The 13,464-nt window shown below is 42.9% G+C and overlaps 2 protein-coding genes across 2 annotated transcripts in view; one reads left to right on the top strand and one right to left on the bottom strand.

The window, feature by feature from the left end:
- Window positions 1-7,758, bottom strand: part of KIF15 (kinesin family member 15) — a 35,088-nt gene extending 27,330 nt beyond the window's left edge. The window contains exons 1-8 of the mRNA XM_009898399.2: window positions 7,616-7,758; window positions 7,347-7,444; window positions 5,461-5,497; window positions 4,132-4,315; window positions 3,248-3,324; window positions 1,611-1,648; window positions 622-719; window positions 60-239 (exon numbers count right to left, since the gene is read on the bottom strand). Of these exons, the coding sequence (XP_009896701.2) occupies window positions 60-239; window positions 622-719; window positions 1,611-1,648; window positions 3,248-3,324; window positions 4,132-4,315; window positions 5,461-5,497; window positions 7,347-7,444; window positions 7,616-7,758 (855 nt within the window). The remainder of the gene's footprint in view (window positions 1-59; window positions 240-621; window positions 720-1,610; window positions 1,649-3,247; window positions 3,325-4,131; window positions 4,316-5,460; window positions 5,498-7,346; window positions 7,445-7,615) is intronic.
- A 333-nt stretch (window positions 7,759-8,091) lies between these two features.
- KIAA1143 (KIAA1143 ortholog) lies at window positions 8,092-12,031 on the top strand. Its single transcript, XM_009898400.2, has 3 exons — window positions 8,092-8,243; window positions 10,044-10,203; window positions 11,010-12,031. Exons 1-3 carry the CDS (start codon window positions 8,136-8,138, stop codon window positions 11,225-11,227), a joined length of 486 nt encoding a protein of 161 aa, XP_009896702.2. The 5' UTR covers window positions 8,092-8,135; the 3' UTR covers window positions 11,228-12,031.
- The last annotated feature ends 1,433 nt before the right edge of the window (window positions 12,032-13,464 follow it).

Raw genomic sequence — 13,464 nt, 5'->3', positions numbered from 1 at the left:
CAAGGAGGAACATTTACCAAAGAGAAATAGCCCCTACATTAAAAAGTAACAAAAATTACCTGGTATGCTTCAGCAGCAGATGACAACACCTGTTCAACAGCACCATCAACAAAGACTCCCTTCTTGATGTGTTCTCTGAGCAAGAGACCAGCTGAAGCAGAATCCAGCAAGTCAAATATCTGTTCATTGTAGATTTCAATAAAGGAGCACTTGCAGAGAAAACTCTTTCCACTGCCAGCCTGCAACACACAGCAATTTGCACTGTAAACAGATTGGGTTTATTGAGCCTGGCATTGTATGGCACTGAGTCTCTTTTTACATCTGCCTAAAGTGGCTGGATATATCCTGCATGCTATTCTTTGCTGATGTCCAGATGACAGCCAACATCCAGAACCCTCAATGCATTTTTAGACTCCAAATACAAGCACACTTGTGTCTGCAGAATGTGCACTATTATTTGGTAAAGCACTGGATGCCAGCACTTTTTGTTAATAAATGTCATGCAGGATGGAATTAATCCTGGAAAGCCAACAGCTACACACCTGGCTTCCCAAAACCCCTTGGCTGATCTTTCATGTGAGACATTACTGCAACGAAAAGCACAAACTAGAATAAGTGTACCTTTTCTTTTTCCCGTTCAATTAGGAAGAACAAGTATTCAAAGCTCCGTGGGATGACACCTCTCAGGCTGTGAGTGAAGTTATCAGAATCAGATGGCCCTAAAGAAGTTTTTCATTACAAAAAAACCCACAATTAAATTAGTGCTGCTGAAAAGTAAGGGTTGACCTTATCAAGGTGTCCTTACAAAAGATTTGAGCAAGCAGGTTTTAGTCACTTTAATGTCCAAATCACAGAAGAAAATGCAATAAAAAGGCTTTTGAGAACTCATCATCCAAAGTCAGATTTATCTGTAAGGCTAAATGATGCTTGTGAAAGTTTTTTTAGCTGTCCATAGGTGATCCAAGCCTAAAATAGTATAAACTACTTGGATTTCCACAGCAAACACGGGCAGGTATGACAATACAGCTGCCTCAACCTGAAGAACAAGTCTGCCCCCATATTTAGTTAATTTCTATGCAGTCCTTGAAACACGTTGGTCAAAATGGTTTTGGGCACTTCAGTAACTTTCTGATGTCAATATTAATGTACTTAAAACCACCACTGGAAGAAGAGGATTACAAGGGGATGCCTCCACATATTCCTAGCTGGGTAGGAGGTAGTTGTTTCTAAGTGTGTTTTAATATGGAGGGTCCCAGGATGCTACAGTGGTTTTCTACACATGAAAGGGATAAAAGCCAAAAAGGGAAGCTATTAAAATAGTAATTTTTGAGCAGATTTATTACAAGTGTTTGATTGAATTCAAAAGCCCCTCTTCTGTTAGAATCACAAAAATCCTACATCTTCAAAGAGAAGGATACCTACACTTCACTTTTTTTATATAAATCAAGAACAACTACACTGAGTACCAGCCCATTTCTTAAACCTTAAAGTTACCCAAAGGAAGACAAAGATCTAAATCAACCTTGGGTATTTGAGCAAAACATTTCAGTTCAAGGCAAAAAACAAACATTAAAACACTACTGAAAGATTAAGCACCATCTTGCACTTACCCATCATTGTAAAGGTTTTTCCTGATCCAGTCTGGCCACTAACAAGAACACAAATAACAAAGGTCAGACTAAGGTTTATTCTGCTTCTGAGCTTGTCATTAATCTGGAACTTTTAAGGAGAACTCACAGCTTAAAATTCCATTAGACAAAATATTCTAAACTGAAGCTAAAAAGAGACAGAGGCAGGCTGAGAAATTGGTCAGCTAAAAAAGGCATTAAAAAGAAGAGCAAATTTTGGCCATGTTAGAGAAACCACCTTTTCCCTTCCCTGCCACCCACCATTTTCTTCCTTATTTCTGTTGGACAGGAAAATAGTGGAACTTGCTGTTAAAATGAAGGCTTTCAAATATACCGTGGTGGGTTGAAAATTCCCCCAACACTAGGTCAATGGCAACCTGGGGTGCATTAGAAGAGGTGTGGTGAGTAGGTCCAGAGAGGGTCTCCTTCCTCTCTACTCTGAGGCCACATCTGGAACACTGTGTCCAGTTCTGGGCCCCTCAGCTCAAGAAGGATCTCAGGAAACTGCTTGAAAGAGTTCAGCATAGAACCACAAAGCTGATGAAGGAAGTGGAATATCTCCCTGCTGAGGACAGGCTGAGGGAGCTAGAGCTCTTCAGCTTGGAGCAGAGGAGCCTGAGGGGTGCCCTCACTCCCATTGATAAAGATGTGCAGGGCAGTGTCAGGAGGACAGAGCCAGGCTCTGATCAGGACATCCAAGGACAGAACAAGAGGCAATGGGGGCAAGCTGGAGCAGAGGAGGTGCCATGGGAACAGAAGGAAAAGCTTTTTCACTGTGAGGGTGCTGGAGGCCTGAAGCAGGCTGCCCAGAGAGGTTGTGGAGTCTCCTCTGGAGACTTTCAAAACCCACCTGGATGTTTTCCTGTGTGACCTGCCCTGAATGGTCTTGCTCTGGCAGGAAAGTTGGACTGGATGATCTCTGGAGGTCCCTTCCAACCCCTAACACTCTGTGACTTTGTGTAAAATGATTTTGGGGTCAGTCTTTCGGGTTGTGTGTCACTCAGCAGTGCACATAAACCCAAAATCACAAAGATGAAGTTTACTATATATTGTTTTTCTCTCCATAGTTATTAATCACATTAGAGATCAGGCCAATTTCACTTCAGTTTTCCACATTTGTCTATTGTAACAAAGCAGATTTCATAGTTCTGCAAACACTGTGCTAGGCTAGAACTCCTGGTAAGATGTTGATTAGAACAGTCCTTCAAGTTGGCATTTTTGACAAAAGTGCTTACTCAGATTTCACAACGAAAAAAAAACCCCAAACAAAGAAAATAAATCTAATACTTTTGGTCATGGATAAACCTCTGCCTTGAAAATGTTTTTAACGTTAAAATTAGCATCCATGAGTTTTCCCACAGGCAGTGAAGACTTAATAAAGATTTGAGCTGGCCAAATACCAAGTTGAAGTGATTTTTCATTCCATTTTTCTGTGGACATACTGAAAACAACAAGCTTTCTCCTAACAGTTCAATAAAACTCCTAGTTTTTATTAACAACAATGGTTGTTTGCTGCACTAAGGAAGCACTTTCAAAGTTTACTGTAACATTGAGCAGGTACACATGAACACAACCCCCTCAAATGTTGCAAATCAATGAAATACCATTAAATGACTTACTATGCAAAGATGGTTCCATTGTAGCCATTCATACAAGATTCAACAATATTTTTGGCCACACTTGAGAACACTGACTCCTGGGCACAAAGGAAAGAAAAGGCACTTGGCACCACTCATTTCAGTAGCTCTTCTATCAGAGTGTTCTATGCCACAACTTTATTACATATAAAATAGATGTATTCCTTAAGTTTAGACATGTATCATGAGCCCTGGGGTTCTCACAGCAAAACAATGCATCCCAGGGCTGTGTGACGTAAATCACTCCTCAAAAAAGTTTATCCATAGAATCATTTATTCCTTGATAAACAGGAAGAAAAATAAAACTCATCATCATAGTAACAGCTTCCAAATACATATTACAGAATAAAACTAAACTGAAGGCTCTTCCTCCCAGTATTACCCATCTCAGATAATGCATCTGTGCAGCAGGCAAATGGGTAAGAAGGAAATGTACAAAACAGAATACAAACTCTTAAGTTCCTAATATACAAATCCCATCTTTAATATTACCTGCTTACTGCCAGCTATTTTCATTAGAATACAAATTCTTAAGTTCCTAATATACAAACCCAATCTTTAATATTAGCTACTGACTGCCAGCTATGTTCATGCTTATCTCAACAGGTGGGTTTATTTTCTATCTACTGTGTAACTTACCAATAGAAATTTCCATTTGAATTTAATTGAAGAAATTAACAGTTAAAACCCCCCACAGCAATACTATGAGAACTATAGTGTAACATTTCTGTATTCTAACCACATATTCCAATCTGACCACATCAAACAAGACCTCAGGCATTACCTCTTCGGAAAGGTTTAGTGTGGCAGTTGCCAAACTTTGGGGGAAAACTGCAGCATCGTGGCAAGATTGTGGATGTTCTTACCTGTGTTGTTTCCATATTTGCAACATAATCAAAGGTGAAGATCTTTGGCTCAGGCTTGGAGTGCAGGCGAATGGTAGTTGATGACAGCACAGACAAACACAAGCCTTGATCTCCATCGGTGAGCGCGGCTGCCTCTGAAGGGGGGCGGACCCTTACGTAAACTTTGATAGCATCACCTTCAACACTAAATGAACATCTATGCATTAGATCACTTTGCAATAGATCCATCAGCTGTCTGAGAACAGGAAATCACAAAATAAACCCCAGATTTAAGGATGAAGTCACATTGGAAATATCCTACTTGTAGCTGTCTACATTGATTCACTACAAGCCACAGATTTATTGCAGGTAGACTTAAAACCAGGTTGCCTGGCAGATTTAAACCCAAAGGACGTCAAATTACTGCAATTTATTGCTGCTGCTTGTAACTTTACTCTAAAAGGACACCTTTCACCATGAGCCTGAGATATAGAAAACCAGTGTTTTGGTAAAGGTTTGATAAAGGTTTTGGTAGTTTCTAAGACTACAAATTTCAAGCATCCTTAACACTGGAAGTTACAAAAGACTCTTAAATGGAACTGGCAATGCTATGCTCCAGCAAGAAAGTTACTAACATTTGAGTACATAACATAAAATAACCAAATTCTTATGTGAAGTGGTAGCACACTTAGCTATATTTTAATTCATTCTTTCCCAAAAAGCATCTATGGCATGAGTGTGTTATGGATTTTCAGTTGTTGGCAAACAAGGGAAAAAAAGAGAACAGCTTTAAAAGTGGAGGAAGAACTTGCGTGGGGTTGGGGAGTACCAGAGAGGAAAGGGCAAAAAAAGAACAGGAAGCAGCTGAGAAAAGGAAGAGGTTAGACTGGATTTAAGATGCATGACATGAACTTGCTGAATGTATTCTCATGAGACAATATTATTCTGAGTTCTGGCACAAACTGTTTCTCTTTGGAAGAGGGCCTTTTATTTTAGCTTAGGACTTGCTCATGGAATTGAAATTCCTTCTTGAGTATCTCTTAGAGAAATTCTAGAGTCCAGCTGCAGAGTTAGTGGAGAAATGGGAATTTACTGCATGGCAGCATTCCAGGAGAAATGTGACACCTCAGAACACCACTTTTATTAAAAGAACTTATTGAAAATAAATAGATATAGATATATAAGGAAGTGAGGAGAGAGAGAGGCAACAATCTTGTGCAGGAAAATGTTGAGGGGAAAAAACAAACCAAACAACCCTTTAAATTATTTCACAAAATTAAGCTGGGTTTTGTTTGCAGTTTTTGTGCAATGTGATTGTCCCCATACAGGAACCAGCTGATGCTACTTTACCTAGGTGAGTTCAAAGGCAGTGCAGAGTCACGTGAATCTGCAAAAGTGAAAGAGACAAAAATTAAACAGAAAATTACTGCTCAACCCCCCCTCCCCTGTTATAAAATACAGAATTAACCAGGTTGGAAAAGACCTGAGATCATCGAGTCCAACCTATCATCCAGCACTATCTAATCAACTAAACCAGGGCACCAAGTGACCAATCCAGTCTCTTCCTAAACACCTCCAGGGATGGTGACTCCATCACCTCCCTGGGCAGCACATTCCAATGGCCAATCTCTCTTTCTGTGAGGAACTTTTGTAACATCCAGCCTAAACCTCCCCTGGTGCAGCTTGAGGCTGTGTCCTCTTGTTCTGGTGCTGGTTGCCTGGGAGAAGAGACCAACCCCCACCTGGCTACAACCTCCTTTCAGGTAGTTGTAGAGAGCAGTAAGGTCTCTACTGTAAGCAATACTGAGATGAATGGAGAGCCTTAGAAATATCTGCTTCATGCATGAGCTAGACCTGCACAGAAATATTTAACTGTCTTCCTTTGGCAGGAAGCTTGCATTTTCTTGGAAAGGTAGAGAAAGGTCCAGTCCTGCAATGTGAGCATGCCCCCTGCAGTAAGTGTGCACTAAGCAACCTCTTACATTAACATATATAAGGTTTACAAAGAGAAATTTTGAGAATTAAATGCGAACAGTATTATATAGTCCCCACTGCATTTTAAACATGGATAAAACCATACAGCATGGAAGAGTTTTACTGACCTGACTGCAAAACCTCAATTTTCTAGAACTCCACAAGGGAGGAGCTGCTTTATTTTAATTTTTATGAAGGAATATTGAGCACTCTGTAAAGCAGAAAGCTCTCCTGCACATGAGCATCAGTCTGCACAGCTTTCCATTTCAGGTGGGAAATGACCTCAGAGATCACCTCCTCCAAGCTCCTGACCATGGGGAGGGACACCTTTCAGAATCACAGAAACATTCAGGTTGGAAGAGACCCTCAGGATCACCAAGTCCAACCAATAACCCTATTCTACAAAGTTCATCCCCTAAACCATATCCCCAAGCACCACACCCAAATGACCTTTAAACACATCCAGAGTTGGTGGCTCAACCACCTCCCTGGGTAGCACATTCCAATGCCTCAACTAGACTCAGCTGCTCAAGGCCACGTCCAACCTGGCCTTCAACACCCCCAGAGAGGAGGCATCCACAACCTCCCTGGGCAGCCTATTCCAGAGTCTCACCACCCTCGGACTGAAGAACTTCTTCCTAAGCTCCAGTCTAACCCTGCTCTCCCTCAGCTTCAAACCATTCCCCCTTGTCCTGTCTCTAGACACCCTTAGGAAAAGTCCCTCTGCAGCCTTCCTGCAGAATCTCTTCAGGTTCTGGAAGGCAGCTAGAAGGTCCCCCAAGACGGGACACATTAACACACAGGTAGATACAGTGACCTGGTTTCCACTTTAGCATGAATCTGACACAGAATCATTTCACATAACTTAGTCAAAGATCTAACTAACAGAAGCAAACCACTAGAACAAGTAGAATTACAATTAAAGATGGTTTGCCAAAACAGTCTGATAATAAAGACCTCATAAAGTCTTTGAAAGTGCAGGGGTTTTCTTCTTTTAAAACACAATTAATAAAGATATGCAGACATCCTAACCTTCTCATTACCCTTCACCCTTCCTAAGTACCCTGCTGTTGCTACGCCAGCCTTTTGCCTTTGATTCACACAGCATGTGAGAGACGTGCTGGGGTTTAATTCGGTTTTTATTCTTCAAGTGCAGAAGGAAATTACTGGCTGTCACCCGAGAGCTTTAAGGGCTGCATTCATAGTCAGGGAATTGTTTTGGTTGGCAGAGACTCTGAAGAACACCGAGCCCAGCCCTTCACCTAGCGCTACTAAGTCCGCCACTAAACCGTATCCCTCACACCGCATCTTCAGCCTTCGCTGGAAGGTCTGCAGGACGCTACAGCTACAGACATCGCAGCTAATGAAGACCGGATAAAGCACGGCAGAACAACTGACAAAGGCTGGCCGGCTGAGAGGCGCAGGGCTTGCCCAGCCTTCCTGCTGGGGAGAGCTGCTTGCGTCCGTCAATCACAAGAAGCGCGTCTGGACGGACCGGAGGTAATCGCTCTCCACGCCGCTCCAACCCTACCGGCCTTCTCCGACACCACCCGGGACACACCGAGCCCCAGAACATCGGCCCTCCGTGCGGGGGTGGCTTTCATCTGGTGACATCCCAGCGGAGCCGGTCGGCCTCACGGGGCAGAGCCTACAGCGCGGCCTCCTCTCACCCATCCGCCCCGGTGCCCAGTTGCTACCCGCACAGAATAGAACGCCCCTCAGCCTCTGCACAGCCTCAGGGCTATGCTGCTCCCCCTCACCTCTCACGCCGGAAGCCATGATCGACGGGAGCCCTGCCGACCGCCGCGCGTCCCCGGCCGCCTGAACAAAATGGCGGAAGGTTTGAATTTGGCGCTAAGAGCGGCGGGGTGCGTGGCTCCTCCTCCTGCTCGAAGCCAGCCTGGTCGCGGCCATGCGGCTCTGCCGGTCCTTTCCTCACGTGATGGAGTGCGTTGCGGCAGGGAGGCGGGGTGCTAATTCTGTCCCACTAGGGCCGCCGTCCGACCCGCCCGGAAGTAGGCGCGGAGACGGGAGCGCGGCGGGCAGCAGCCATGAGCAAAAGGAACCAGGTTTCCTATGTGCGGCCGGCCGAGCCCGCATTTCTCAGCCGCTTCAAGCGGCAGGTCGGGTATCGGGAGGGGCCCACAGTGGAAACCAAGGTAACGGCCTGGCCCCCGTGGTCGAGCAGCGCGGCCCTCCCCAGCCCTGGGCTGCTGCTGCCGCCGCCTTGCCTTATTTCTTTTCCCCTGTTTCCCGGGATAGGAAGGGGGCAGCTCCCTCTTTATGGCGCCTCCTGTGCCGTGATGCTTCCGCTGGGGCCTAAATTGAAGCAGCGGGAGAGGCCCCGACCCAGGCGGTGGTGTAACGGTACCTCAAGGCTTTGGCTCTGTATGGGAGAGCTAGTCACTCAGATGTGCTGAACGAGTTTTTGTAACTTGCTTTTGCTTCTGTGTTGGAGGTTCAAAGCAAGAACAATAAATTGCTGTGTCCCTCCTCACTGCTGTATTTAATAATTGCAGCCGTGGTGGTGACGGTGCCCTTTGCAGAGCAGCCAGTGCTGACCTCTCAGTGCTTAAGATGTCTGTGGGGCCACAACGGAGCAATGATGTCCCAAGTTTAACTGGCCTTAGAAAGCCCAGGCAGAAAAGAAAAGAGGAAGAAAATATTTAAGAATATATTAAAGAAAATAATTTTTAAAAACTGTGTAAACATCATACTAATATGTCAGCAGACAAACTGGTGGCATAGCCAGGAAGCTAAGGCAGGGGCAGTAAGGTTGAGGTCAGCTTGCTCAAAGGCAGTGTTTTCTGAAGGCATTGTGCTTTTTCTGTTTCCAGCATGGTTTTGCATGTGGTTTGTGCTAAGATACTACAAGATGCCTTGATTATGAGGCCTATCATTATCATCATACAGTATGTGCAAAGCTGTTGTTTCTGTTGTTTCTGAGTAAGGAAATCTTCTAACTATGGTTACTATTAGCTGTAAGTGCTGTTCCTTCAGTTATGTTGTTGCCTAGGTGTACTTGTATGCAGCTGAAAACTAACCTAACAAAACAAACCCCCACTAGTGACCTTGATTTGAATAATCTGTGCCACTCTGGGTGTAGAAGCTGTTTGTGAACATTGCTTTTACTACAGCCTGTCGGCTTTCACCACTTGCTCCATTTGCCTGCATTACCTTTAAAGGGTCAATGTATGTTGTGGCTCTTAAGAGAAAAGAAGCCACTATCATGTAACCTCCCCAGACTGATCAGTAATGTAACAGTCACAATGGTTTGTTTAAAAAAGACATGATGAGCTGGATAGGTGGGCTTGAGGTAGACTCTGTTTTGTCTACATCTTGGTGAATTCAGTAAATTCTGATAATACTTTTCCTTATAAGATGAAGTTTTCAGAGGACTTTGTTGTTGCACCAAGGTTTCCATGCTAGGAAGTTTATAAAATTTTTCACAAGTGATTCTTCTGTCAAGCAGAGCACAAGTTTGAGAGAGTAGAAACAGGGCCATGGTGTTCCCTGTGTCAGGAATGCTCACAATGATTTGGTTAGGCAACCTGAATAACAAAGCCACTGTGGGCCTCATTTGAGCTGTTTTGAACGCAGCTTAGAAAGTTCAGATCTGGACCCACGCCTTTGAGGTTTTCTTGGTGTTGCATGGCAAACAGTGCTTTTGCAATAAAGCTAATGGGCAAAAGGAGTCAATGTCTTGCCTGCCAAGTTCCTGCTGTGTTGGTCTCTAACTGAAAGAGCCCATAATGTATTTTTGTAGGGAATGCTGTGTCTCAGTGATAGAACTGGAGTACTATTTGGACTGGGTGTGCTGGGAGGCCCTTACGCTGACAGCTCTGCTAAGTCTGCTCACTAACCAGACTGCAAAAGTGAAATCAAAGAGAACTAGCCTTCTCCTAGTGGCTGTGATTTGGTGTGATGATCACAGTTGCTTTTCTCTCTCTCCTGTCCAGAGAGAGCAGCTTCCACTTGCAGATGATGACAGTGAGAACGGCAGTGACAATGAGGATGAGCAGCCTCAAGTGGTAACGCTGAAAAAAGGGGACTTGACTGCTGAAGAGGCAATGAAAATTAAGCAGCAAATCAGAGAGGCTTCAAAGTCAGACAAATCAGGTGAATTCCAAACTTTTAATTTCTTTGCAAAGCTAAAGAGAATCTTGAAAAGGGACCTTGGAATTTGCTCAGTGTTCTGCTGTTTGAGATTCTGCCCTCTCTTCTTCTGTGTCTGTAGTGATTGTCTTCAAATGAAGATCCTTGTCTTCAATTCGAGGATCATCCATATCTCCTTTACATCCTTTCTCCTTCATTTTACTCTATAATTGGTTTGACACAGCTATACTTTTGTTTAATTTCAGGCACCAGCAGCTCCTGTGACTTGCATTTTCTTTTCCAAATGAGCAACACTTTTGCATTAATTTGGCAAATGCAGCTGATTAATGTCCTAGCTGCACTTAGGTGCCTCCTAAGGCAGAACAAAATGTAGTGAAACTTTTGCATTGGCTCTTGCAAGTCTAGACACAGGGAACTTTTTGATTTCCTGTGTGGAAAAAATGCCCTTCCATATGGAAATACTTTTCTCCATGGAGGACTGACCCTAGGGGCTGTTGAAAAATAATTCATTGTTTATCAGCAGTCACATTGCTTACTATTTTTATGCAGCATTTTATAAGTTGTTACTGCTGGTTCAGAGACAAGGAAAAATGATCTGAGGAGAAATGAAACATACACAAAAGGTGGCAATTACTGCAAGATCCTTTATCCCAGCATTCATTACAGTCCATGGAATTGATTTTTCTACTGCTTCTCTAGTTCATCCAGCCTCTGGCACACTAATACATGCAGATCACTAGATGTGGCAGAAGGTGAAAGTCTGTGTGTGTGTGTAGGCACCTGTGCTGATTTGACTGTTTTGGTTACAGGTGCTGAACCAGAATCAGAACCTGCTGATGGAAAAATTATGTTCAGGAAGCCAGCCAAAAGGGTATCAGAGAAGTCTTTGGACTTCAATGTAAGTTCAAGTAAGAAGATGAAAGAGGCAAAGAAAACGAAGAGAGAAGCAACTACTCCTCAGAGTACAGCTAAGCAAATAAAAAATAGCAGTCTTCTCTCATTTGATGATGAGGAAAATGATGATTAGGAGGTGTATTTTTTTTTCCCTTTACTTACCCTCTAGGCATCTGAGTAAGACTGAAGATTTTCCTAGAAACCAAGGTAGGGTGTCTGAGTCTTCTCTTTGTTGTAGTCCAGCTAGAGAAATACAGTGTAGACCAAGAAAGAGCTAAGGCACTGGACAAACAGGATATCATATCTTTGTTTTAAAAGAGAATGCAACCATGTGTGTAAAAGCTACTCAAAATTGAGTAGCACAATGTACATTTACCTATCCAGTTTATATACATTTTCAAAACATTGTTTTGTTTTTAATTTCAACATTTAAAATGTTCTCCATCACTTAAAGTGTTTCCTCTCTTATTTATTTGCCTTGTTGGGTGTTTTTTACCTGTTACTGTTGACTTGCCATTCAAAAGAGAGAGATTTCGTTACTGCAGAACAGAGACTGACTTCTGTCTCATAGCTTAACCAAAGTCTGTGTGACTTTTGCCTGGGTGGTTTGGCAGAGCAGCTCCTTGCAGAGCCCTTGCAGCTGCTAAAATCAGTAGTCTTAACCCTGCCTTTGATGAATGCAGCTTAAGAAGCATCACATTCATTCAAATTGATTGTGCAGCACGATACAGACTTTGGATTGTCATTGATGGTATCAAGTGATGCAAAAGAAAGATGTCCAAGCCCTTGGAAACTGTGCACTTTGGTTAGCACAGTGATGGGCCCAGTGGTTTGCTGCTGGGTCTGGTTTGTTCTTTTAAAGTATATTTGGTTCAGCTGGCTACCTATGTGTTCAGAATTATTTGGGATTTCAAACAGCTAAGTAAAAAAACACCACCACACACACAAAAAAACCCCAACAAAAAACAAATAACAAACCAAACCCCAGCAACAGATTTCATCTTTTAAGCTGTGGAAAAACATTAGTTTGGTTTTCTTCAATTAGGAAACTGGGAACAGGAAGTTGAAGAAACATTATAGCCTGTGATACAAAGCTTTACATTGTTCTGTTGCCCATGCTCAGGACACTGAAAGTGACCATTGGAAATTGAGTAGCACTGAGAGCTGATGGGATTTGGAACAAGGTGCTGGAAATAGGACTGGAGAATATGAAATGATCTGGAAGGATGGTGTGTTCTGTAGCCACACCTGAGACTGCTGCAGAATTACAGGGTAAGAGGCAAAGAAACCAGTTTTGTTGCAGGACATTCCAAATTATTTCAGCTGTAAGGCTTCATTGAGGAGCACATTAGGAAGCTGCTGTGTGAAACAGATGGGTTTAGTTTGTTCATCTGGTATTAAACAATTAGTTCTATTTTTTTTTAAGTGGCCCTAAGACATTTTAGTGGGAATTTCAATACCTAAAATGGCATTTTTTTGGTCACCTGTTAATGAAGCCTCTTAGGACTGCTACCTGTCTCTGTACATGCCATCTTCCTGCAGTTCAAGGTCAGATGCAAGCCTGTATGCTGTTTCACACTAATGCTGTCAGTGCATGTTACCCTGATTTGGAAAATTAATCCTTTCAAGAAAATTAAAACCAGGCTTAAAAATTGGATATCTAGGGCTGGTTGTAGCACTGGTCTGACTGATACTAAAATTGCCAGTGGGGTGCAGTGTGACAGCTCGATTATTCCCATGGGGACACGTTGCAGTTGTAAATCCATCATTTGTCTGTGTTCTGCACATAGAAAATAAGAAAATCAAATGTAGGAAGAAGAAATACAGATTCCAAAGGCCCCAGGGATTAATCTTTCCATTTATTGTGTATACTTAAAGCTTGTTTGAGTCCATTAAATGTGTATCTATAGCCATGAGAAATCTGGTCTCATTACTGTATACTGAAGTAATATTTGGGTGTATTTCAATACTGGCTTGCTGAGACTCATCTGAAAGGACAAATTAACCATTGAGAGCTTACAACTTTACTGGTTCTGTTCATTGGCACAAAAATAAACTTCCTTACATTTATCCTTGCAGAGCCTGGAAGCTCTTCACTTTAGCTGTGAGGCAATTTGGCAAATGTGGCTAGCAAGAGGTAAAGGCTTGCCAATGATCAGAGGGAGTTTGGATTTACTTTAAAATCACACAGAATCAGGGAATGTTAGGGGTTAGAAGAGACATTAAAAGATCATCCAGTCCAATCCCCCTGCCAAAGCAGGAGCACCTAGGGCAGGTTGCATCCGAAGCTTCCCAATAAGCACCTGATTTGTCATTGTTTGAGTCTGGTTAATAACTGCATTTAACAAAAAGTATAACCTCTAGTGAAAG

Source organism: Dryobates pubescens, chromosome 4 (genome assembly GCF_014839835.1).
Source record: "Dryobates pubescens isolate bDryPub1 chromosome 4, bDryPub1.pri, whole genome shotgun sequence".
Taxonomy (NCBI): Eukaryota; Metazoa; Chordata; class Aves; order Piciformes; family Picidae; genus Dryobates; species Dryobates pubescens.
The sequence above is the reverse complement of the archived record's forward strand: the minus strand, read 5'-3'. Positions and strand labels throughout refer to the sequence as shown.